This window comes from Eufriesea mexicana, unplaced genomic scaffold, assembly GCF_001483705.2.
Source record: "Eufriesea mexicana isolate 0111107269 unplaced genomic scaffold, ASM148370v2 scaffold9538, whole genome shotgun sequence".
Classification (NCBI taxonomy): Eukaryota; Metazoa; Arthropoda; class Insecta; order Hymenoptera; family Apidae; genus Eufriesea; species Eufriesea mexicana.
Window position 1 is genome coordinate 220,153 of NW_016917269.1, and position 26,250 is coordinate 246,402.

At 37.1% G+C, this 26,250-nt stretch overlaps 2 protein-coding genes across 2 annotated transcripts in view; both read left to right on the top strand.

The window, feature by feature from the left end:
* Positions 1-17,133, top strand: part of galene (potassium two pore domain channel subfamily K member galene) — a 38,027-nt gene extending 20,894 nt beyond the window's left edge. Inside the window, exons 4-11 of the mRNA XM_017908012.1 lie at positions 11,798-11,924; positions 12,130-12,231; positions 12,299-12,421; positions 12,954-13,090; positions 13,162-13,314; positions 14,446-14,691; positions 15,410-15,682; positions 16,735-17,133. Coding sequence (XP_017763501.1) covers positions 11,798-11,924; positions 12,130-12,231; positions 12,299-12,421; positions 12,954-13,090; positions 13,162-13,314; positions 14,446-14,691; positions 15,410-15,682; positions 16,735-17,054 — 1,481 coding nt within the window. The 3' untranslated portion in view covers positions 17,055-17,133. The remainder of the gene's footprint in view (positions 1-11,797; positions 11,925-12,129; positions 12,232-12,298; positions 12,422-12,953; positions 13,091-13,161; positions 13,315-14,445; positions 14,692-15,409; positions 15,683-16,734) is intronic.
* A 2,175-nt stretch (positions 17,134-19,308) lies between these two features.
* The window catches only part of LOC108553197 (potassium channel subfamily K member 18), a 33,879-nt gene continuing 26,937 nt past the window's right edge, over positions 19,309-26,250 (top strand). The window contains exons 1-3 of the mRNA XM_017907997.1: positions 19,309-20,125; positions 22,210-22,685; positions 23,107-23,278. Coding sequence (XP_017763486.1) covers positions 22,377-22,685; positions 23,107-23,278 — 481 coding nt within the window. The 5' untranslated portion in view covers positions 19,309-20,125; positions 22,210-22,376. The remainder of the gene's footprint in view (positions 20,126-22,209; positions 22,686-23,106; positions 23,279-26,250) is intronic.

The window sequence follows — 26,250 nt, forward strand, 5'->3', positions numbered from 1 at the left end:
GTTTTTATACTTTCCTATATGTGTTCCTACAGATTTTTGCCTTAAAGCAACATTCACACTCTATATTCAATTTATCTTTACCTTTCAGAACTATTACCAATTCTTCATTCTCCATCTCTTCAATGAACTTTATATTTGCATGTCGATGCCACACATCTTTCTCTGTTGATACATATGCTGCCTCTTTTTTGTTTCTTGATTCTATGTAATATACATTTCCTCTTCTTACTGCTTTCATTAGAACTTCTTTCCTTTCTTTATGTACCTCAGCTCCATTAATCTGAAATTTAACAGATTAGTAATAATCAGTGACTTTGACCACTGATATTAATATTTATTTAGATCAGGAATACAACATACCTTTCAATCTCACTGTATTCTCTATATTCCGTTCTCATAAGAGGACATCACCTAAATTAATTTTATTCCCTTTTGTCAGCCTAAATCATCTCCCTTTTCTGAATTTTTATTTAATTACAGAAACAAACCAACGAGGAGACATAAACAAACCAACGATGAAACATTCGAATATTACCTGAAATATTCGAATTCTCAAATATAAATAAATAGAAAGGAAGAAATAAAATCTGAAAATATAAAAAATAATTAAAAGCTGAAAAAAGAAAAAATAATTAAACCTGTAAATAAAAAAAAAATTAATTCCTGGAAACAAAACAAAAATTATTAGTAAATTGTTTAATGGAGTGGGGTGAGGGTGGGGTAGCCAGCCCCGACCTCACTTAGAACCCCTACCCCTCGTGCACTACGAAAATTTAGATGTTACACTCGCGAGACCGAACCGACAAAAAAATTCTGCTGCATCGTGTCACCCTTTATATAGCCTCCGATCGGCCAAGTACCCCACCCCAATCAGAAATTTCTGAACTTCACCGATTCCATTAATTTTTATTTTGCCATGTTAATAACCAATAATTTAGTCATTTTTTTCTTATTATTATAAGTTTACATTCTGGACAATTTGTTATTAATAAAATTAATTTATTATTAACAATAACTGTATTAATTTATAAACTTTTTAAAAATTATTTATACATTTTAACATAACTACGTTATAAATTCAAGTGATAGTCAATAATTAATAAATTTTTTCACTTTTATTATAAATTAACATTGTTAGACATTTTGTTAATAACAATGTTAATTTGTTAGTAACATTCAGTGTAATAGTTTATAAACTTTTTGGGAATTGTAGGTACATTTGAATATAAATACATTATAAGTTTCAGTAATAACCACTAATTTATTAATTTTTTCATTTTTATTATAAATTGACGAACATTTATTATAAATTTACGAACAATTTATTATTAACAATAAATTTGATAATTTATACATGCTAAAATGAAGTATTACACGAACAGTAAAAACGTTAAAAAATTCATTTTTATTTTAAAAATTTAGTGGAAAATTATTTTTTAACCAGTGTATATTAAAAAGATATTCTTGATTTGGAGAAATTTCTTATAATTTCATGATTAGTATGAAAAAGTATATGAGAACATATACATATGATATATATAAAAAATGAGATTTACTGGACTTTGATTTTGGTGTTGGCTACTCGTGACTACGGCCCTGACGCAGGAAAATGCACGAGCAATGGCTGCGTGGCGGCAAAATCCCGGTTACGGGTTCCCGATATATATTTTACCGTCCTGACACATTAAACATAATTGCAATATTCTTTCTGAATGGTTTCTTCTTCAGAAAAGTCTACAGAATACGTTAATATGTAACAAATTCCTGTTAGATAAAGAACTTTTTACAAAAATACAAGAATACACATAGAAAGTACGCGCGGAGGCTTATTTTTAAACTTCGATGACCAATTATAGTTATTCAGAAGCACGAATAATTATATTTATGGAGATTAGTAAACTCGGGATACTCTAGCCTAACTTTTAAAATAACAATGAACCTCCTGACGTTCTTACTTTTTACGTAATACTTCATTTTAGAAGATCACGTCTTTCAGAAAAACTCGTATTTTTCGAAAACTATAGGTGATAGAGCAATACCGACCACGGATTCGTGTTCAGGAAAGTAATCTCCACGAGAATCATCTATTAGATATTATAGAAAAAGTAAAAATTTGTTGGGCAGTATAATTATACTCTCACGTAAGTTCGGTAAAGCAGGAGACTTGTTTCTCGTGGTTTAAAAATATCCGTATTATCTTTGGTATCTCGTTGAAAGTGTTACAAGTCTGCGTGGCAGTTTTAGAAATAGGAAGTTCAATAATTTCGAGGTGGAGTCATGACAGCCGATTCGACAGCGAGTTCTGTGGCTAAAAATAAGAAGAAACGTTTGATGAATTCCCTGGACGATTTTAAATCCACATTCCTGAACTATTATTCCCCGCTTATCTCCAGTATTCGTATTAACTTTCCGCAACTGGGGTACAATTTAATTATGAAAAAAATCATTATAATTACGCACTTAAAACTAAAATCATATATACCTTAATCAAAAATCTAGGAACTAATCACTACCACGAATAAATTAATTAATATCAAGATATACTAACAAAAACGATATCATTTTGTATAATATTTACGAAATTTAAAATCAACGTTTCAATCCTCTCCGTTTTCGTTTCTCAGTCGCAAAAGACGTTGCCAAATTTTGTCAAAAAATTACCATACACGAGTACGAGATAGGAAAAGTACGTATCTAACGAAAAATCACTTTTCTGGTGATATTAAAATTATACAACGAAGTGAAAACGGATTAAAAACGATTTAAATCTTCCTTTCAAAGTCCTAAAAATACACTAGTCTACAGTGGCGCCATTTATGTTACCATCTCTTCCTTTTCACTAGCGAATTTTTTAATTACGCTCTCCATTCAGGCAGATCGATCTTATTAGGAAATTTGTAAGACGAAATACGCGAAGACCCATCGAGAGATGAGGTGAGAAGATGTGCGATCCACGCGTCGTGTAGCGTCATCTGTCTGATTTCTCTTCAACGAACGACTGTAAAAGTCAAAGTCGTTGTAGTCGTAATCCTGATCGTAGGGGCCGCCATGGGGCCGTGGTCGTGGATAGGGATTCGTATTCTCTCCCGGAAAATGGTAATTTCCAGGATATCTGTTACCACCGCTGTGGCTCCCCTGGGGTCTTCGATTACCATAATAGTTCGGCGATTGCACGAAAGTCGCTGGCCCGTACTTGTTGGGAATACCCTGAAATTTGTGAAAAGTATGCAAGTGCGAATTAATTATCCAGCGAATTATTTAGCGTGTGATCACGTGATGTAGTTCGTTGTAAATTGTGACATTGCATCAATAGGAAGTTGGTGATTTTGTTTTTATGGGCACTGTAAATAGTTACTAGCAGATTCTTAGTATATTTTTAATATAAAAAGAATATTTTATATTTTCAATACAAATAAATATAATAAGAATCTATTAAATAATAACTGTGTTCCTGTTATATCTGTAATATGAATTTTGGTTTTATTTTTATTTGGAAATTTAGGGAACAATCGTGAAAATTTCGAAAATTCGAGAAATTCGAATAATTCTATAATTTTGAAATATTTAGAAAATTATAGAATTGGGGAAATTTGGAATCTCTGCAAAATTCGAGAAAATTTGGATGTCTGAAATATATATACATACATGGAATATAGATTTCTGTATAACCTTGTCGTAATATCTTCTGATAAACGAGATCAATTTTTCATAGAATTTTTCAATCTCCACTTTTAAAATTCATTTATCTTTAACACCGTCCTTTGAGGATGCATGATTTATTCGCATAGTAATTAAGGTACAAGGGTGTCACCGATTCATTGAGTATTCTAATGTATGCAGGATAGCCCAACTTGACTTCAGTGGTACCACTATTCAAATATCCCCACTTTTAACCACGTGAAACGTCATTCGTAATAATTCCCTATTAAATCGAATTTATTGAACCGTTCTAAGAAACTATGTCAAAAAATATTCAATTCGGTTTTGCATACCAGATGTGGAGGATAGTGTCCTTCACCATATTGACTGGAAACCAAGGCTGGATACTTTCTGCTGTTGAAGCAGCAATACTTCTTGTCCCTCGAGCACGTTCCCTGTAAAAATAACACGTTAGACTAATGGCAAACAAATATGGAGGATGTCAGCCATTTTCTATATCATTACTCACGAATTTCAATCCACTGGACGGGCAATTGAAGCTATATCTACATCTGCAAGTGTCATATTCCTGATACCTAGGGTCTTCTCTGACCCAAGATGGCACGAAACTGTTACCCTGACCACCATCTTGGATACTTCCGGTATAGGACGGTCTGAACAGGTTTGAATATATTTCTCAATGATCTCTGCTCGCAATTCGAATAATTTTTAATCGAAATTATGTACTCCAATATTTCTACAGGGTATTCCAAAGGTTTATCTAAATATTAATAAGAATAATTTATAAGCTGTACTAAATTAGTCAAAACGTCTAGTCTTAGAATCTTCCAGTTACAGAAATTATACATTTACTTTTGGCAAAGTTAGTATTAACTTATCTTATTATAGAATACTTTTAGAGTTAGAGAGTATGTCTAGAGTCAGAGTGTATAGGCAGAGTTAGAGGTTATGGTGAGTGTGCATGCAGAGAGTCAGTGTCCAAATCAGTATGTAGAGTGCATAAAGGCAGAGTGTGTATAGTTTTACTATACATTAAAATATACACTATACTATACTACTATACACTATACTATATACTAATATACACTACACTATATGTACTATACACTATACTATACTAGCATTACATTAGCGAGATAAAATTAGCTTAGCCTTAAAACTGTAGTAAGCAATAGTTCATCTTTTAAATATAATATAATCGTCATTAATGCAAAACCATGTGGTTATGATGTGCCTGCCTTAACCTACTTCTTCTCTTATTTCCTATATATATCCTACAGTATTACTTCAATTGCCATAATTTATGCATAGCACACGATGAGATATATATTTCGTTTCTGGTATTAAGAAAGGAAGAATTATCATCAAGAATATAAAAGAAATTTATTTTATCTTTTCAAATCTTTTAGAAAAACCTAAATAAAAAGATCCTAATCGATCTCTAACGACAGACCACATCAGAATAACCACGAGTCCCTGTAAGAGCCCAAATTTAGATAAGATTAGAAGCTACCCAAAATTTGATTACTAATATCGGTATAATACGTATCAGGATATTAGAAGAACCTAATCGAAAGGACTCCCTCGTTTAACTCAATCAATCATCAATTACTGTTCATCAAAAATTCACATTTAATTAATCTCTGTCAAATACCCCCCAGCTTTCGTAACAACCTGTCGGTAGTTTAGCAACCTGATCCGAAGCTGACCAAAATCTAACCCAAGCGCAATTCAGATCTAACCCGAGCTATAGACCGCAGGACTCCGACGTTTGGCCGCTTTTCATAAAATCCAGCCGTGGTCCAGGTCATTCGGTCGCACAAAGCTAATCAGCATCGGGGACACGAGCGACGAAAACGGACTTACTGGGTCGGAAGACAGCGAGGAGATACGAAATACCTTTTTACAATGCCGGTCGGCCCGCCAGGACCGACAAGAACTTCTTTGTTGCCAGGATACGATGCAGGCACAATGGGTCTACTGTTAGGTCCGTAAGGTCCTGTGTTTTGTGGCCTAAATCCTATCACGGGTCTGTCGTTTCCGAAATCCTCGAGGTTTTCGTTCACCTGGTACCTATAACTGAGGGAACACACGTAGGGATATATTTTAATTGGCGAAATACGAGAGGTAAAGATGTTATTTAATTCCAATATATTTCATTTATGAGCTAAAGAGACTTAACCCTTTGCACTCGAAAGGCACCCTTCAGTCGTCATTTGATAAAATTTCGAAACTCAATATTAATCAATATATTAAATTTAAAATAATGTAACATTGCGTGACATATCGAAATTACATAATTCTAGTTGTTAATTATTATTCGATTTCTTATTTATTGCTCAAAAAATGTCATCAGCCTTATAGCAGAAAATTTTACAACTCGTACCCTTCTTTAGCCAAAAAATCTTCGAGAGCAAAGGGTCAAGAGTAAAGTACAACTAAAAGATTAGCCTAATAATGCAACTCACACTCGCACGTCAACTCTTCGAACTCCGTAAAGAACTGTCACCGACTTGACTCTCTTTCAAACCTCGTATATAACAATATTTTGGCTATTTTTGCTTATAAATTTTATATAACGTTAGATGAAAGTTACATTTGTATTTATGCATTCTGCAATATTTATTTCGATTTAAATTATAAAGGGAATTTTAAAAAACAATATATATTATTTCATTGCATTTCTCCACTTCTTGTTTTATGAAGTTAATCAATTTGTGAACGATTCGATTATTAATATATTTTTGGCAATAATTCCAAATGTGATTAACGATACAAGCTTGATTTATTATAAAATTTTGGAGTAAAGTCGACGTGAAATTCTCCACCAGGAAATCCTATTTCGAACTCTTTAATCCCAAATCCCCAACTTCACTCGGGCCTGCCACTTTAGCTTCGAGAAATCTCAAAATGCCATACTAACACCACAATACAAAATGCCATAATACCAGAACCACTTGAACTATTGACACACCAGTTGTGTCATACGAGTTCCGTCTCTGCACGACGATTTCTATATTCAATTTATTTATTCGACAATTATATTTCGTTATTCTATTAAATACACGATGGAACTGATATTTGACTACCTCTTGTCAAACAGAGACGAAAATAACGATACGTGGTACACGCAGTAAACCACGAAACGGAAAATAACAAATTGAGGGAAACTCTGAAAATAAAGAAATATCCACGCAATAGTGAAAAATAAAAATTATTTTCCGTCATATATCCACTGCATTTGATCCAACAAGTAGAAGCATTATGTCACGTATGCGTATTACACATTCGACGCACAAAAGCCATTCCCAAAATTAATTGCTCTTTCTCTAATTACGATATTAATTACAACTTGTCAACCTTACAATACTAATTACGAACCTTGCATAATTATTCGAAGATTACAAATAATTATAAATTACAATAACCATCACACAGGGTGTCAATAACCATATAACGCGATTACCTTCGTTTATTTAATTTTCGGAGGAACGATAATAAATTATCTACAATGTGAAAGATTAACTAGAAGATAATGACACTTAATTTTCCTCGAGCTAACTGTATCACTAAAAAAGAAAATGGCTTTTTAAGAATATCGAGGTACACCCAGTATAATCGGCCTCCACACACCTGAGAATCTCACATATGATCGAATAGGAAAACACGTCTAATTGCATACCCATAGGGGTTAAAACACACCTAGATCTGTCGATGTCACCCTTCTGCTGGCTTTTGTCCTTCCACACCCACCCGTCATCGTTCTCAGCGGCTACCAGGGCCACAGTGACGTAACAGAAAAGGAATAAAGTAGCCATCGTTCCACAGACCTGTTCTGGGACCGAGTTGGGTCAGCTACACTTGTGAATATCGCCGACGGTCGACTAAAACGAGAGTGAAAGCGAATCGCGTCTTTATATATGCACTGCCAGAAGGTGAACGCACCGTGTGGCTCGTTTCGAGGTTCGTTCGATAACGATCTCGGATCAACAGTGCTCGTCCAGGGGTGATTCGCCCCTTCCGTGGCTCGTTTTCCAGGTGTTATCGTTGCGGTGATTAGGCTCGTTTACGGGGCGCTCGGGTTCCAGGAGAAATTGATAATTAAACTGATCCATGGTGGAACGTCCACTTGGATTCGTGAGAATGATGAATGTTAAAGACTATAGGGGAAACGGAAGATTGAACTGTGGAGATATGTTCAATTAGGGTTGTGAATTTCGCGAATGACGTTTGCAGAAGAAACGTCAGGGAAATTATGATGGAACCCTTTCCTTCTTCTTCGTCTTAGAAAATAGAAATTCTGGATGGTGGGGATTTAATAACGAATGGTTATTTAATGTGAGGTAGGAAAACGTGGAAAATTTATGCTGGAACTCGTGAGCTCGTGAGTATGATCAGCGTTGAAGATCTACATCGCAGGAACTGGAGATTGAACAGTGGAGAGCTACTTAATCAGAGCTGTGAATTTAGCCAATGACGTATATGGAGGAAATAAAGACGTAGGAGGTTCACTTGGATCGTTGAGTATAGTTAAACATCAAGAAAACGCGAGAATGATCCTTCATTTTGCACAGCTCACAGCTAGGAAGCTAGCTGTGAGAGCTACCTATTCAGAGCTAACAATTAAAAGAGCTAATAATAACTAAAATATACAGACAATCGATGATAAATATAGAGCAGAAATATGGAAGATAGTTATTTATCAATCCGGTTATAACAATTTCATTGTAGCCAGAATACAGACATCTGATACCTACCCAAACTTACAAGCAAATCGAGCAAACATGGATTATTACCAGCTCAATAAAACCACAACGATTACCTCAAATCCACGAAACCAATCAACCTATAAATCGGTAAATGTACGTTATCATGCACAGCAATCGATGCACTGTTACATCACAGACTATAATCCCGAGGAGAAGAGCAGCATTGACCTAATAGCCATTCTTTAAGCCAGTGCCCGCAAGCCAAAAGCTGAAAAGGCGCTGACGAGGTGCGTGAACGTGACTACAGTTAGGTAACTGGAAGTGTACACGTGGGTGCATTGCGTGGAAAGCAATGTTTCTCGTGTCTGTCCTTCGATCTGGGAAAATCCGTTCTGCAAGTGGGAGAAGGTATCATTACAGGTGGTTCTTTGGCCTCTTTCTTCGGACAGGATCCAACGAAGTGGCGTAACACGCGATTCTTTCACGAGACTATGTCAGTTGTTTCTCGAAGGACGTCTGTATTGTCTTTTATTCGAATTAAATTACCAAGACAATATTTTTTTCGTTCCCTATAGAATCCGCGAATCGTTTGCTTCGCGTCAGATTAGTCACGATGGAAATCGTTCGTTTAAGCCGGTTCTAATGAAAGTTACGGTAACTGATTTTATATAATAAATTTACGAAATATTTGAGTAATGTAACTTATGTAATCTCTTCTTTTATTTTATTGGGAAATTATAATCTAGCGTCGATAAAGTTTTGATTACAGAGGATTCGTGCCCGCCTAACCTAACCTAGTAACGTATTTAACCTAATAACTCGAAAAACCTAACCTGACAAACTTAACCTAACTCGTTTCAAATCTAATAACTCGAAGAAGAGAGTATGTCGATTTTAAAATAATATAAGATTCTAAATGTGGGGATTCTGAAGGGTTATTTCCTAATTAATTCGTAATCTATTATTTCCAACTGAATTTTGGTCCAGAGATGGAAAGTTTTCGACAAAGAGCGCTTCCTAACCTCACTTTCTACCGCGTCTGGTTATCTCAAGGAATTAGCAAGTTTGAACAAACTCTTTTCAAGACACGAGTCGCTTTAAATGATCGTGCTTCGTTTAACTTCGTTATTCTGGAATCAGAGACGATAAAAGTTGGAGGGAATTTTTATAGACGGAAGAAAATGGCCGACCACTTGGACCGTTTCTCGCGGTTGGAGTAACTTTGTTTCGGAAAAAGGCACGATCGAAGGAAAATCCAATGATCAAGGTCATTTTCGCGGAGGACGCCGACGAGACCACTGAGGAAATTCACTTTTCCCCCGGGACAGGAAGCCAGCAGCGCCTCGTAATTCGTTTTCCTTGATTTTTGCGCCGCGTTGCTAGCCAACGATCTCGTCGATTAACCGTTTCACGGTTGCACGACGAAAAGGGACCGCTAAATTCGTTAGGTTCGTTGCGAAAATTCTTTGTGATAACGTGTTGAAAAATACAACTGTGGAAAAAGGGACAAACTTCTCCAAACGTGCGAAACAAGTCGCTTCGATTTCTTCAATTTTTCTTTGCTTCGAAAAATCTGTTTCTTGGCTAATTTTTAGGAAATGACGGAAGATAATATAATTTATTTATTATTAATCATTAGACGTATATAATTTATTTATTAATATTATATATTATTTATTTATTTATTATTAGACGTATATCATTTTTATCAACTGATTTTTACTTGGAATAATATCAGTACACGTATGTACATATATTAGGTTTCATTTTTTAAATTATTTTATTAGATTTTCTTTGGTTTTCATTTCCTGTTCTTTTATTTGGTTCTAAATTTGATTTAAACACCAAACTTTTATTTATGGAAGACTTTAAGGATTTTGAAGATAATGACATTCAAATAATTTTTCAAGACTTCGATAAAATTAGTAAAGAAAAAATTCTACTCAGCTATACTAAATTTCTATTGATACTAATTTGAAGTTCAAATCTTCCAGAAACTAGAAACTGAGACATTTTTCATCTCTATGACTCCACGAGTGATTTCCTCTTCGATTAAAAATCTCCAAAATTCCTCGAATTATCCAACAACCCATACATGCGAAATTTCGAATTTTCTCGATTAATTTGGTTACATATGCTGGTGGAAAAATCGTGTAACAAACAAAGGCTCATAATGCGTGACCGAGTTGCGTTCCGAAATCCAGCTGGAACAACCGCTCTGCTTTTGTGTTCGATCGATCGATCCTCGGCTACTTCCGGCGGATGCGCTCAATCTTCTCCATCTTCCTGCTCTCTCTCGGTTTTCTCAATTGTTAATTAGAGCAATTAAAAAAGAAAAAAAAAGAAAAAAATAAATGGAGAAAAAAGAATGCAAAATAGAAATCTTCCTTATCGACCACCGTCTGGAAGACGCGAATTACGACAGATAGGAAACGTTGTTGCTGTTAACATCTGATATAGTGATCGTAAATAGTGGTCGAAGGCGAAGTGACCTTGACCCAGACTGCAGGATGAATCTACGAGACGAAGAAAGGCTTCTTGTTATGAAATCAGTGGAGGCTGGCTCGACCTTGACGGGTCTTCCGAGTATTCAGAGTGTCGACCTTAAGAATATTTAGACAAGGTTGAGAACACGAGAATCGTTTCTTGAGAAATCCAAATAGCGAAGTAATTATGTGAAATATTCGTATTTTAAGTCTGAGCAGAAATTAAGTCGAAAATAAATATTAGGGAATTATTACTGTAATTTAGAATTAGCATAGGTTAAGTTAGGTCGTAAGTTGATATTCAGGAAAAAATATGGGAACTCTATTCAGAATTAAAGTGAATATTGGAAATTCTGAAAATTAGGATTTCTGGTGATTTCTCTGGAATATGCTTATTCTGAAGTAAAGGAATCCTAATAAAGTAAAAGTAAAATAAAAATACCAATTATTTAAAAATTATGATCCTTCTTTATAAAATTATCAGTAATATCTAAAATGAAAATTTATCCCAAAGGAAAATTTGAAATCTCTGTAAACTCGTAGAAATTCGATAGTTTCCAAATTTCAACTTCTAAAAGTTAAAAAAGTTCCTAAAACCTAATTCTATATCTCCACGCCTGTAACAAAGGAATTCCGAAATAAGAATTTCCAAATTTTTCAAAAGTCTCCAATCGTCATGACAGTCCAATGAAGTTTTCACCGAGTTGGCCAAATTTCGAATTAAAATCCGCTAATTGTAAGTACATGCCCAGACATTGCAATCGATGTTCCACTCGGGAAAGTGACATTAGAGCGGTAGAAATGACGGTGGAAACGATTCCCGAGAAAGATAGGCTCACTTCTGGAGAAAACCAGGATCGTAACTTTCCAACTAAGAAAATTAATCGCGCATTACGTGAGCGGACGATTACACAAGGCTAATTGAGCACTCCTCGGCGCTAGGGTACGGCCACATCGCACCGAAGACCAAGAACGGGAAAGTGGTGACCATATTCTACGCCATCGTTGGGATTCCCCTCATGTTGCTCTGTCTCTCCAACATAGGCGACATCATGGCTTCGAGTTTCAGGTAAATCGCACAGAATACGCGAGAATGCACCCGATTCGCATTTTCTAATCATTCGACGCTAGTCTAACGTCAAAAGAGACCGATTTGACCGAAACTAATTTGTTATATACATTATATATTTATAAATTTATATAAATTTATTAGCGACCTGGGAATTACTACCAAAAAGAAATTCGTATAAGGAGAATAATTAATTTTCCATCAGATTTCTATATTGGAGAGTGTGCTGCTACATATGCACGAAGCCACCCAGGAGGAGGAGACCCAGGCCACACCTTGCTAGGTCCTACTCCATGCGACAACCAGGGTATTTATTCGCATAATTAATTAAACGATATTCGAAATACGAACGTTAACATGGTATTCTTGGAAAGGCGATATGGTGGAAGCAAAGGTGGCTTTCGAAGATCCATGAGAGTGAGTCAGAGGTCTGCGGATTCAGCCTTGGGCCTGTCCGAAGGTCTGGCAAGATTGTCGTACTCTGACGTAGACTATAAGTATGTTGCAATTTGTTAATTCAATTCTTAGCATACTGACATTATTTGCAGGTAAAACATCTAGTGAATCATTCGTAAATTATTATTCCTAAATTATCATCTAATTACCCTATATATTATATATCCTATGTATAATTATATTAATAATAAATTAATATATAATTTAAGAATAATCATTTAGGAATGATATATATAGGATAATTAGATAATAATTTAGGAATAATAATTTACGAATGATTCACTAGATGTTTTACCTGTAAATAATGTCGGTATAATAATAATATTACCCTATACAATATAAATTATTATTCCTAATTCCTAAATTATTACCCTAGTGACCGATGATTTATGAATTATTCGTTGATCCATAAGATGTTAGGTACTTGCACGAATAGGTTTCATCAATTTGCTAATTTTCCTAACTTTGGTAATTAATATTTCACCGAAATGATAATTTCGAGTCCCGAAACTCCCTAGATCTAGTTATAGTAAAATATTCGTATGGAAACAAAGTGTGTTCATTCGAATCGAGGTACAGTACTCGTCGATACGAGGATGACGAGCAGAGGAGGCCCAGTTCCTACGCGTCCTCTGGGAACCCGAATTTTGGAGTCAGGTCAGCGACCATGTCCAGGTACTCGGATATACCGGTGGCAAAGTCGAGCACAGGTATCTGGAAACCTTTCTCGAGATTTTCACGTTGGAATATAGGAACGCTTCTAAAGGACGATTGCATTTAGCCAGTCCCAAGATGACGACGCAATCGCTTGACAGGAAGTTGCTGATGCGTTCGCCGAATGACACTGATCGTTCGCCGGTTTTGTGCAATAAATACGCCTTGGATGACCTGGAGAACGAGCTGCAACAGTGGCAGACTTCCGCCGGAAGCAAAAGTAATTATGCGGTAGCAAGAGTATGACAGTAATTTGCAATAATCAATAAAATAATTTAGATTGTCCATTTACGTCTTTGACTATAGTAGACTTTAAAACGCACCAGCCATACCATACGGTAGGAATCCATTTGCGATGTACATTGAGAACGGTGAAATTTTTCACTAGGTGTGCATTTCTGAAAAATTATTGCATATTTTAGTAATAATCGAAACATTGTATTCCACTGTATTAAAACAACATTGTTTATTTCTTTGTATTCTGCATTAAATGGTTACTGGACTTAAAATTTAGCAGCAAACGAAACTTTTAAGCGTTTTTAAGCGCCTACAGTGTCACAAATGCAACATTTCTAAGCGCCTTTAGGCACCTACAGTAATCAAAGAGTCAAATGCAATATATCCTATGCTGATTTGTTTACATTATTCGTTTGTTTATTTACGTTTTTTGTCGAGTTGATTACGCGTTTAATTTGCTTCCTCGAGTCCTTGAATGGTTTATCTGCATCTATTTGGTGATCTATTTGCATCCTTGGATGGCTTGTTTAGCTTGCTTGGTGGTTTGTTTACGTTCTTGGATTCTTTGTTTACATATTGGTGATGTGTTTACTTTCCTGGATTGTTTGTTTACATGGCTTGGTTATCTGTTTACATTCCAGTATTACCCGTTCGCAGTGCCAAGTAATCTATTTAGATTCTTTTATGGCTTCTTTATATCACTTGACGATTTACTCGCGATCTTAGATTGTACGTTCGCTCGGTGATCTGGCACATCCTCGGACTCTATGTTTACATTCTAAATATATTTCTTTACATCCCCTCCCCACTGATCCATTTGTTTTTTGATGGATTTCTTCCTGCACCAATGTCACTTCGTTCATTTACAATTCCAATCCCCTTTATACGCATTTTCGCCATTTATTCGCAGTTTCAATTCGTCTGCAATCGTCGATCGGTCTATTTGCATTTCCAACGCTTGCAGCCAGATTTACGACGTGTCTCGTACAAATATCTTACAGAGAATAACAGTCATAAATCTGTTTTAAGAGAGATAAATCTCGCGATGTGCGAAAATTGAACGGATGCCGGGTTTAATCCCTCTGCATAATAAATATCATTGCGTCATTCGCAGTAGGCAATGCGAGCAAATCACCGGAGGATCCAGAGGTGATAGGTAGCCCTGAAAATGACGAGAAGCGAGCACCATTAGCGACTAGGTCGTTGCCCAGAAGGTGCTTATCGGTGGAAGGTGCGACCAGCAACTACAGGACCAACTTGGCCCCGCCTTTACGACCGTCCTCGATTTATTTAGAGCTGGAGAACTCCAGAAGGTCCCAGATTTCCAGAAGCAGGCGTTATAGGTACAACTATCCCGTTGGTAAATATATTTCTCATATAAATCCTATTTCTCCTTTATATACATACGCGTGCACTTAACTTTGGCTGAGGCGGATGGACCATCAGTCCACGTGTATCCGGTGGATATTCAAAGTCGATTTTCTCGAAAACGAAGCTTCCAATGAAAAAATTTTATTTTTTATTTTATATTCGTTCTTTCGTGTAGAATCACCCACTTTTTTTTATTATACCACCGATATTCATGTATCAGTGATACATCTAAGCCATAACCATAGCTAAGTGCACATACACTTGGTGGATTTTCAAAGACGATTTTCTCGAGAACGAAGCTTCGAATTAAAAAATTTTATTCTTTATTTTTTATTCGTTCTTTCATGTAGAATCACCTACTTTTTTTTATTATACCACCGATACTTATATATTGATGATATATCTAAACTATAACCATAGCTAAGTGCACATACACTTGGTGGATTTTTAAAGACGATTTTCTTGAAAACGAAGCTTCGAATTAAAAAATTTTATTCCGTATTTTCGATTCGTTTCTGCATGTAAAATTACCCCCTTTACAGTTGTACTACCATTGCTGAGACACCCTGTATATCTCCTTTCACAACTGTGAATTATTTATCTTTATTTTATTCGTTTATAATTTATTCTATTATTCTTCTATCTATTTGTTTGTTTATTTAACTATTAATCTTTTTTTATTACTCGTTTTATTGCTGGATAAAAAGCGAGATCTTACAGAAGAGACACGCTACCAGGGGATTTAATGTCCCCGCCTGGTTTTCCTGTACATAGACAAATATACGTAGATGACTTCGACTCGGATTACGAGTACTATAACGATGATCCGGAGAAGCAGCCGATAAAGCCGGTACCAATATGGCTGTGCGTCTTCCTGGTGGTTAGTTACATTTTTGGTGGCGCCTTCTTGTTCAGCGCTTGGGAACATTGGCCATTCCTCGATTCTGCATATTTTTGCTTTATTACTCTTACCACTATAGGTTAGTACAGCTCCTTATATTCTTTTTTTAAATTGCTTGACTAGCATTCTTGTAATACCCTATTTAAGACTATATCTCGTTCATAGCCTCAATTTGGAAATTTTAAAGGACCTTTATTAAGAAAATATTAGAAAATGATTTAATGAACGAATAAAAATTTTGGGGAAATTTGATTTAGTATCATTTAGTGTTATTTAGAATTGGACTTTACTTTAATATTTTTTTTTTTAGTACTAATTGTGGAATGTTAAAGAATTTGGGAATTCTGAAGAACCCTTGTTAAAGAAAATTTGTTCATTTTTGTATCTTGTTCTATTTTAACTCGACTTCGTCCCTTAATTTACCTTTCGGCTCAGAGAATCGAAATAAAATTAGCCCTTGTTCCTCCCACATTGCCAATAGTATCACACGTACATCGAACACTCGCCTCACACCTTCCCCAGCCAAAAGTTCCCTCTAATCGAACCTCTCGTCCCAAACAGCCACTCGATAACTTCCACACTTCCCTAAACACTCGTCATTCGCTTCTAACACAAGAGAGGTTCATTCACCCTTTGTACACCACAAGTTCATTCACCTTTTCGTCATTGTGCGTGCTTCATCGAACAGAAATTAGCGACTTAGAATCTCCACGTGGACTCTGAAAATGAAATTCGAGCGATACCAAATGGAAAAAATAATGTTCCAATAAATCTCTTACTCTCGTAACAAAATTAATGAAACCGGTAAAAAATTCAGTTCCCAATCTTACAAAAGATTAAAAATTCTGATATTCCCATTCATCATGCACCGTGCTCCATTTATATTCTCAGAAATATAAAATAAAGTTGACCTCGCTAAAATTCTCGATGCAATCATTAATTTCACGACGAATAAAACATCCAACGAAAAGGTACCTCGGTTAACGATTTAACAAGAGAAAGAAAAGCACAAATCTTCAAGTATTCTTTTCCAACATTGTTCAGAACCACGATACGTCTCAATTGTGTCTAGGAATTGAAATGAAAAAGATTTAAGGGAAATAAAAATTCGATTTATCGATTCGATTGCAGGATTCGGTGACTTCGTTCCTGCATATAAGCTGGACGCCCACAAAGGTATCGCGGTTTGCTCGCTGTACTTGTTATTTGGAATTGCTTTGCTGGCGATGAGCTTTAATCTGGTGCAAGAGGAGGTCATCAACAACGTGAAGAACGTCGCGAAGAGGCTCGGGATCATCAAAGAGAGTGACGACGAGGAAGATGCCGACGACTACGACGCGTACGACGTCGAATACAACGACGAGGTCGACAACGAGCTCGAGGGCTACGTCCTCGATACCCCTCGATGTCACTCGATGGCTAGAAACGTTCGCGGAATTTCCGTCGCGTAGCCAACCCCGCGGCCCGAATTTCTTTTCATTCACGAACACGAGCTTCTTCCTCTCCTTCTTCCTCTGGCTTCCATTTCTTTCCCCGTTTTGCCTCTTCTCTTCGCGTCTGCCTGGTAATTAAACGCGTTCAAATGGGCCTCGCGATTGCATTTCTCGAACAACGAGGAAATCGAGGAGAAATGGGGGAAACTAGGGAGAAATGGGGGAAAACTAGGGAACAGTGAGGGAAACTGGGAAGAAGTGGGGGAAACTAGGGATTTCTGGATCGAAGGTCGAGATCTCGGTTCTTCGTTTATTCTTCATTTGGGAATAGGGGAGGAAGATTTGTAAAACATTTGTCGGCATTTATTTGTAAAGTAATTCTCCATTTTTTCGATATTTCTTATGGTGGTAGTATGGAGTCTTTTGATTTGAGAATTTTTACGCAGTGAAAGAATAAGTGATTAGTTTATTAAAAGATTAGTAACTAATTATTGTGAAGAAATAACATTTTTTCTTCCTATATTGGAAACGATTGTTGGTTGATTTGGTATATTTAATTCTCCGTTTCTAATTATCATTTTAGATATACACCTGCGCAGTTTCGCATGGTATGATTGCAAAATTGGACGGTATACTAATAATACTGTGGCTGGAGTTTAATGATTCGGTTTGATATGCGATGTATAAAGAAAATATGACATTTAATTAAACTTGTTGGAAATATACAATTGATTTAAGTTAAATTAAATATCGACTTTTATTTGCAATTATCAATTTAATTATTTATACGTTATTGTAGTTTAGAATTAGGTTAGGTTAACCTAATTCTAGTGTTAACGCGATATTTTTATTTTTAAGCAAGGACTATTAAATCGAGTAATTCCTATATGAAGATTATTATATTTTATTGGTAAATAATAATTAAAAACGCCATTAGTTCTTAATCACTATTAACCAAGTTAAACTTCACAGATTTTAACTCTGAAGTAGCCATTGAACTCAGTGCTGAATAACGTTTAGAAAATTAAGCGCGAATGAACTCCTCATCTAAATTTATGAGGTATAATAGTTCAAGATGCGAGCTTGGTCACGCGCTGTTTCGCAGCTTGGATAACATGCAACAAGCTGGAAAAACCCTTGCACTGGTTCTGGGATTCCCCGTCTCAGAATCAAGGCAATCAACGCTCCAATCTCCCTTTCCCTCAATCACGACTTTCTCGTTCACCGAATCGACACCTTCATAATTATCAATTATCGATCAAACTAAAATTTTATACTCGAATCTATCCTGCCTAAAAAACATATTCGAAAAAATCAGAATAAATAAAATAAAATATCTTCTACTCTTTAATTCCCCGATTCCCTAGTAAAAAAAAATTCCTCAAAATTTAAAAGCAAACCGATGAAAAGTCAAACAAAAATTTAACAACAAATAAACGATAAATTTCACGCTAAGAAATTAAATAAAAATTGAATAGTGAATGCGAGAAAAATTGGTACGTTAAGAAATTAAACAATACTAGGGTATTTTTTAAACACCCAACACAAGGTTCTAATAACACGAGGCCCCAGCAGGTGTCGTAATACTTAGGAACAGTGGTGTACTTCCAAGATATAAGTACGCAAGAAACCGGCGCCGGTGATAAATTTCCAAGGCGTGACGGAGACGTTCCGGAGTACAGTCGCATTTACCGGGTGTCCGGCAAGTCCGCAGCTGGTCAGGGGCGGCCAGCGTTGGATGCGGTTATTTTTGGTGGCGCGCTATTTTCAGTTCCACGTCTCGAACCAAGTGGCACCGAATCAGTACGCGGGAGAACCTCGAGGAAGCGGTTTGTTCTCCCTCAATTATCTGTAACTAACACGAAAGGACAAAACTTCCGAGAAAACGTATACAGTGTCGCGAATAATCGCTGTCGAGCCTTAACATGAATGAAACTGTAACACTGATTCGTCAAACTTCGCAAATACTATACTTAGACTGAACGTGGTCAATTATACGTTAACTTAAACGAACGAGAAAAATTGGAAAGTTCGTGTGATCAGTGTATGCGTAGTCGAAGCTTCGAATGACGGAAATACATAGGTGTTTGTTTTAAGAAGAATTCGTAGGGGATCGTGAAACGTATATATTTCGAGGACACGTGTATATTTCTTGGAAGAATTTAAAATTTAATCGTTCCGTAGAATTATTCGACTCCATTGTAAAAAAAAAATATTCTCCGGTGACTATTCAAAAATTGGACAATTTCGAACGAAAGTAAGAAATTTCGAATTTGAGGTTAATTAAATAATAATCTCCGATGGTAATCAAATTTGCGAAAATTTCGCGATGACTGGAGAGATTCTCGAAAAACACCGAACCTGACGTATTCCATGGGTAAAATGATTTATAAGAAGAAGCGTGGAAGCATAAGAAGAATGGACCCCGCAGCACGTGTCAACACGTGGTGTGCCGTCTCGACGGAGTGTCTGACTCAAAAGTGCAGACGAGTCTATATTTAAAGCGCCATGAGGGCCACTAAATCACTGGCAAAATCCTCAGGAATCCTAAAACATCCGAGAAAATGCGGAGGAGGACGATAGACGCGAGGCAAAACAGAGGAAAAAGAGAAAAAAGTAAAAGCGCGGAATAGAAATAAATCGGTAAAGTAGAAACTCGGTCGGTAACATGAGGAATAGATCGACAGAGATACGGTAAACGGAATTTTCACTTCAAGGAAGCCCTTGGTTCGTCGTTGGATCGTGAATGGTTCGACAATAGATTTCGTTAAGTCGTTTTCGATTCTTGGCGAGCCGTGGACGAAGTCGATAACAGACCCCTATCGAACGATATAATCCTCAGAGGCAGAAGGGACAGGACGATACTGACGTTTCCTATTAAACGTGGCCGTGTAATTTTGCTATTGCGCCGGGTCAGCGATCGCGTATAATCTGCGCTCCCCTTTTTAGCATTCTACCGTGTTCCTCCTATTAATTTATCTGGAACGGATCGCGGAGATCGGAGGAGCTCGGATGCCCAGCTTTTATCGAGGAACCTAGGTGGGGAACCGTGGAAACGGACTGGAAGGAATTGGACCAACCCTTGACTGGTAGGTTGATGGAGAGGACGCTCGCTTTGGAACGTCAAAGAGTAATGTATGTACAGACGCTGGTGATTAATTTGGGATCAGCTTTTTGGGAATAGATCGATTTGGTGAAGCGTGATATTTGGAAAATTGGTTTTCAAAAGGGAGTTTGATTTGCAGTTAGGAGTCTGGCTTCTCTGTTCCATGGTTCCCGTCTCTTTTTAATTATTAATAGTATTACTCTGCTTACCGCATTTACCTATTTTCTAACTTATATCTTTTCAGCATATGAAATTTTTATTCGTGCATTGTTAAACACTGTTCGAGAAGATACCTATATATAAGTGGGTGAGAATATTATTTTCCATTTCTGTATTACTTCATTCCCCCATCTTTCGTTGTATAAATATTTTATAGGTTATATTTTTAGGTTAAATAAAATTTTTCCCGCCAAAAAGGATGAGGAATGTTTTACTTCCACAGGATCACTATTTTAAGCATATGTGTGTACATTTTTAGGAACTACTCTAAATTTTATTCTATATTATTTCAAATATTGCTATATTTAAATATTTTATTCTAAATTATTGGTCAGGAAAAATATTATTCTTTCAGAAGATCATGGTTCTAAGCACACCCGTCTCATTCGAAGCAAACTAAAGAGCATAATTAACGAATTACACGGAGTTGAAAAAAGGAACCTATTAAAACTCGTCTCAACACACTCTCGTTATATAACCCGCTATATCCTGAAGAACGCCATAACTTAGAGCGTACATTTGCCACGTTCGTATTACAGAGAAGCGGAAAGGGTGGCCCGGAGCTTACAGTGGACGCTATATACCTAGCCTCTTTTTTTATTTTACGAGGCTACCGAAATACTTTCGTAACGCTTCCAGCGTCGCGACGCTGGGAATTGCGTACGGCGGGAATTTCACGCGCGTTAGATCTTCGTCGCGTCCAACCGCAACGAACGACCATCGTCATTACGCAAGGAACTTCGAAATTATGCCTCTTCTCTAGCATTTGTTAAATTCTATGATCGGTTCGTTGCACGGGCAAACTGGCCTGTTAGCAGTTTGGAAATGGATACCGTTTTCATCCACCCCTTCAGCCAATCGTGTTATGTCCTATTACCGTGCTTAGTCCTCTATCTGTTAACCGTGCCGTTTATTAACTAAAAAATTCGTTCGAGATAAAATTAAATTAGCTCGGTAAAGATGGATTTACCTTACAAATAGAAATATGATGTGACGTGAATAAGCTATTAAATTTCTGACACTGAATTAGAAGTTAGTCATAATAGGAATAGAGAGGCGAGTGTAAAGTATATAGTCTTAATTATAATTTACTTAGAATTTTATTAACATGTTAAGTGTCATGCCGGCACTAGACTTTCCGTTCGGGCCCGGTCCAGACTGGGACCAAAGGGTGCTAACTTTTGGTGATAAATTCTTCGCCATTTTTGGACCCAACGTTTGAGAATTCCTGTTATAACAATTGATACAGTATCTCCGAGTTTTATGAACACTTCGCCCGCCGCCGGTGGCCCACTTGACAGTCGAGTCTGGGCCTGAACGAAACGGCAAGCAAAACGGGCTGGGCACTTAACGTGTTAAGTATAGTTTCATTATAGTGCCATCATGCACCTGTCACCTACACTTATAATACTACGATAATTCATTTGGATGTTATCAGCTTGGCAATGAGTAAATCTCTTTTAACACTTTAACTGCCACGTTGGTCATATATGACCGGCCACGGTTTCTCCTGTGACGTCACGGTGGTCATTGATGACCGGAGCGCTTGAACTACTTGAACTACATTAAATTACATTGAATGAAAATTGACAGTTAGTGTATTTCGAATATAACCGCTAATTACAAGATTTAATTGAACAATTAAAAATTTTTATTAGAACAAATGTTGCATCTAGCGGTGCACTCTCGTGGCGTCCTGAGGGAAACATGTGATTTCGGCGTGGCAGTCAAAGGGTTAAACAAACATTGAAATCCAAAGCAAGATTGAGTGAAAGCAATCTATTATAAAAGGAAGAAGACAGGGAAGAATCTATCAAATCCCAATGAAATCTCTCTTTCCAATTTCAGCACCTGCTTCACTACAGAATATACCGCCATAAACAATAATGTACCACCGTATACCTCACACTCGAACCACTCTCGAACGCCTCGATAGAGTCAGAAGCTGGTAGAAACGAGTGTAAAGTGTGAAAGAAAAGCCACGATATCTCGAGTACTCGGATGCTGGATGAAAGATGGAAGGGGATCGAGCATCGCATTCGACGTCCAGCAGAAACTGGCAGCGTGGAAGTTATCGGGGCCGCGGCGGAAGGCGAAGAAAACGAAGGCGGAAGCCGTGGGGCGAGAGGATCGCGGACTGGACCAGGGCTCTGATAGCTTTCCTCTTCAGCAACGTCGGTATAGTGTGCCTAGTGGTCGGATATACCATAGCAGGCGCCTTCCTCTTCACCCATATCGAGGGTAGAAACAACATGGACATCGTGGGGGACGTGATCAGGCTGAGAAACGTGACAGCTGCCACCCTCTGGGAGCTTACCTCCAAGGTGACGACCTTTTCTTCCTATTTTTATCCCTATTTTTCTTTTTCACTCCGACTTTCTCTGGAGAAAATTTTACGTCAGTTTCAATTGCAAGAATTACGATCGACAGATTTTACTTATAGGTTTCGACTTATTTGCAAGAGATATTTTGCAGGAGAAAATTCAGTGTGTATTTCACTTGAAAGGACCTTCCGATGATAATTTTTCTCCAGTTACTCACTCAAGAATTAAATCAAATTGTTATTTTTATTTCACTCGTAAGAGATTTTTATAGACACCGTGTGATCCATAAAGAGATTACAGGGTTTTCAATATTCGATCCTTTACCTAAACCTGAATTTTTCGAAAAAATTTTGCTCCCCGAAAATGGGTTAAAGAGCTAGAAAATTGTCGACACACTCACAATCTTCGTTGTCGCGTGCAGGAGAACGTGTTCTCCGAGAGGATTTGGAAAACGAAAGTAAAGGCGGTTCTGGAGAACTATCAGAAGAAAATGGTAACAGCTATAAAGAACGGATACGACGGCGCTGAAGAAAACAAGAGGTGGAGCTTCGCCGGGGCGTTTCTCTATTCTCTCACGGTGATCACCACGATCGGTGAGTTTACCTTCTTATCGTGCTACACTCACGGGCCGACGCATTTCGTTGCTTCGCTCTTCCTCGCGCCTTCTTTTTGCAATTTAATCGCAAAGAAAAGAACTAATTCGAATTCACGAGAGGCAAAAAGGTACCGCGAAACTATCGAAACGTGGAATTTCCATTTCCGCTTCGTCCTTTGTAATTCGGTCGCAAGAAAGAAACGTGATCGAAGGGGTAAAAAAAAATTATGAAACTATTGAAAAGCGAGGTTTCCTTTTGATCATTTTTTGCAATCTAGCTGTGAAAAAGGAATTCAGAGGAATTAAAAGCACAACGAAATTGTTGTAACAAGCAACTTTCATTCTGGGTTAGCTTTTTCGCAATCTGGCTGAGGGAAAGATTTAGAGGAAATTTTTTAAATAATTTTTCTATTCCTGTTACAAAATTTTATATTTTTACCATGGCTTTCGCGATCGAACCTTTTTATTTGGTTTTACACGCGTGTGTATTTCTTAATTCTTTGGAGGAATTAAAAAAGTTGGAAATTAAGTTTCGTTTTGAGGTATTTTCGAGATATTTCTTTATTTTTATACGTTTTCCGTTCTTTCGAATTTTTTACGTAATATAAAAGTTAGAGAAAAGAAAAAAGTAATAGAGAAAATAACAAAATAATTATTTAAAATATGGTTGTGAATAGAAAAATATTTAAATCAGATATTTCACAAAGCATTCCCATCCTTTTTAATAGTGCTCAGCTTTCAAGCAATTACGTCTTCCTCGGTGAAACATAAATCACAATCTAAGGAAACCACAAGACTACTATGAAAAATAAACATATCAGTGACTATAGAAACAATTTGATCCTCTCATATACCCCATAATAGAGAAAATTACAAGATCATTATTCAAAATGTGATAGCGAATAGAAAAATATTCAAATAACATATTTCACAAAGCATTCCCATACTTTTTAATACTACTCAGCTTTCAACCAATTACGTCTTCTCGTTCTCGATGAAACATAAATCACAATCTAAGAAAACCACAAGACTACCATGAAAAATAGACATATCAGTATAGAAACAATTCGATCCTCACGTATATGCAGTTTCTAATTTTTATATCTTTGTAACATCCCCTAATTTCGAACAGTTTACATATATTTTCCTTACTGCAACATAAAGCATGATTTTAAAAAATCTCAAGGCTAGCATAAAATATGTATCAGCGAGGATAAAAGCGGTCCTGTCCCCACATTTTTTCCTCCCAATTTTTGCACCCTTTTAGCATCCCTCGATTTCCAACCATTTTTCCAACCCCATTTATCACCTCTTTACCTCGACATACATAAATCCCAAAACATAGCCCGAAATAAGCGCGTCGGGACCAATTTTTCCACTGCTCTTCCGCGGACTGTCTCCATAATCACCGTCACTAACGTCACAAGAGAATCCTGCCAGCTTCTCCGAGAAGAAAAAACACCTCGTATTTCGTAAAAAGAAAAATACAGAGAAAAATAAAAAAACAAGTAAAAGAAAGAAAAGGAAACACAAAAGGACGAAAAAAGAAAGAAAATACAGGCTAGAAACATTCGCGAGGGAGAAACACACGGTGCCTTTCCCGGGACAAAGTTTAATGTTTCGCGTTGGGCGAGCCCCAGCCGGGCTAACCAGCTTGCAAAAAGAATGGCTAATGCCGAAAAGAGGAACGCGGACACGAGTGGCCTTTAACGTTTTGGACGTAGCCTGCGACTCGAGCCGGAAGAACAGGTTTTCAAAGTTCCACGGAGAAAATGGCGAGGAACGAACGCGAGTGATCCGCTCGAAAAATCTGTTTGCCTGGCCCGGCGGGGCTGGGCAAAATTGCATTAAGATCCGTGAACGTGGGACTGGAGTGAGGGTCGTGTTTTATATATTTTTCTACCTATTTTCCGATTTTTTTTCTTCCCGGTCTTCCTTTTCTCCAACTCGGCCAAGCTTAATACGCGTTCTCATTATCGTGAAAGCTGGAGCCTCGGAGGCCGGCGTGGGATCCGGATAAATTATAGCGTTCCACGAGGATAACGTTTTATTTTAATCGGTGTGAGCATTGCGTTCACCCTACACCTTCAACTCCGTGTAACGTAGTGTAGTTTAAGAGACGTGAACCTGTGGATCCGAGTTCTTCAGCGTTTCGTTACGTGACATTGGTCTTTATTGCCGTATTATGATCCTAGTAATACTATCTAGTAATTTATCTAGTAATTTATCAGTGACAGTAATTAATTCTCAAATTTTCGTATAGCGAAGTACCATGCATTAACATCTTATTTTAATTCCATATATTCTTTTGACTTTTTAAAGTGATAATAATTCCGTATAAAAGTATAATTCAAAATAATTCAAAAATTCAACTTGCAAAAATATGGAGATATGGGGATAGAATAGTTGCATAAAATATTGCATATAGAAACGCTTAATATTCTTACGTTACATCCACAGGCACCGCTAATTATTCGCAAGATATTCTAACTTGGCGATATCGGAATATTCGCGGAATATTCTTCCTCCAAATTACCATTTCTTTATGAAAAGACAACTTCACAAGTAACTCGAGAAAGAAGCCATTTAACGCCTTTCTATCGAATAGATTATCGATAAACCATCAAGGAATTTTCTGGAAAACGATGGCTCCTCGCGCCAAGTGTCGCGAGTGAAAGAAAATATCGAAAGGTAGGAAAGCCAGCGTGAAAACGAAGAAATCCAAGAACTTAATTACACCGATCGGACAGTTTCGTATTTCCTCGATAACGAGAGATCGCATGGGCGTATCTGGCAAGCGATTTTCCTGCGCGGGACGACAGCCGACAAGCTAGGAATCATACGCGGGGGAGTTCGTTAGGCCGGAAATTAATTAACGGCCGAGCCGAGCCACCGATCGGTCGACCTCCTGAGATTAACGAAGCTTCTCGGAACGATCTTAATCGCTCATCTTAATCGATCTTCAGATCG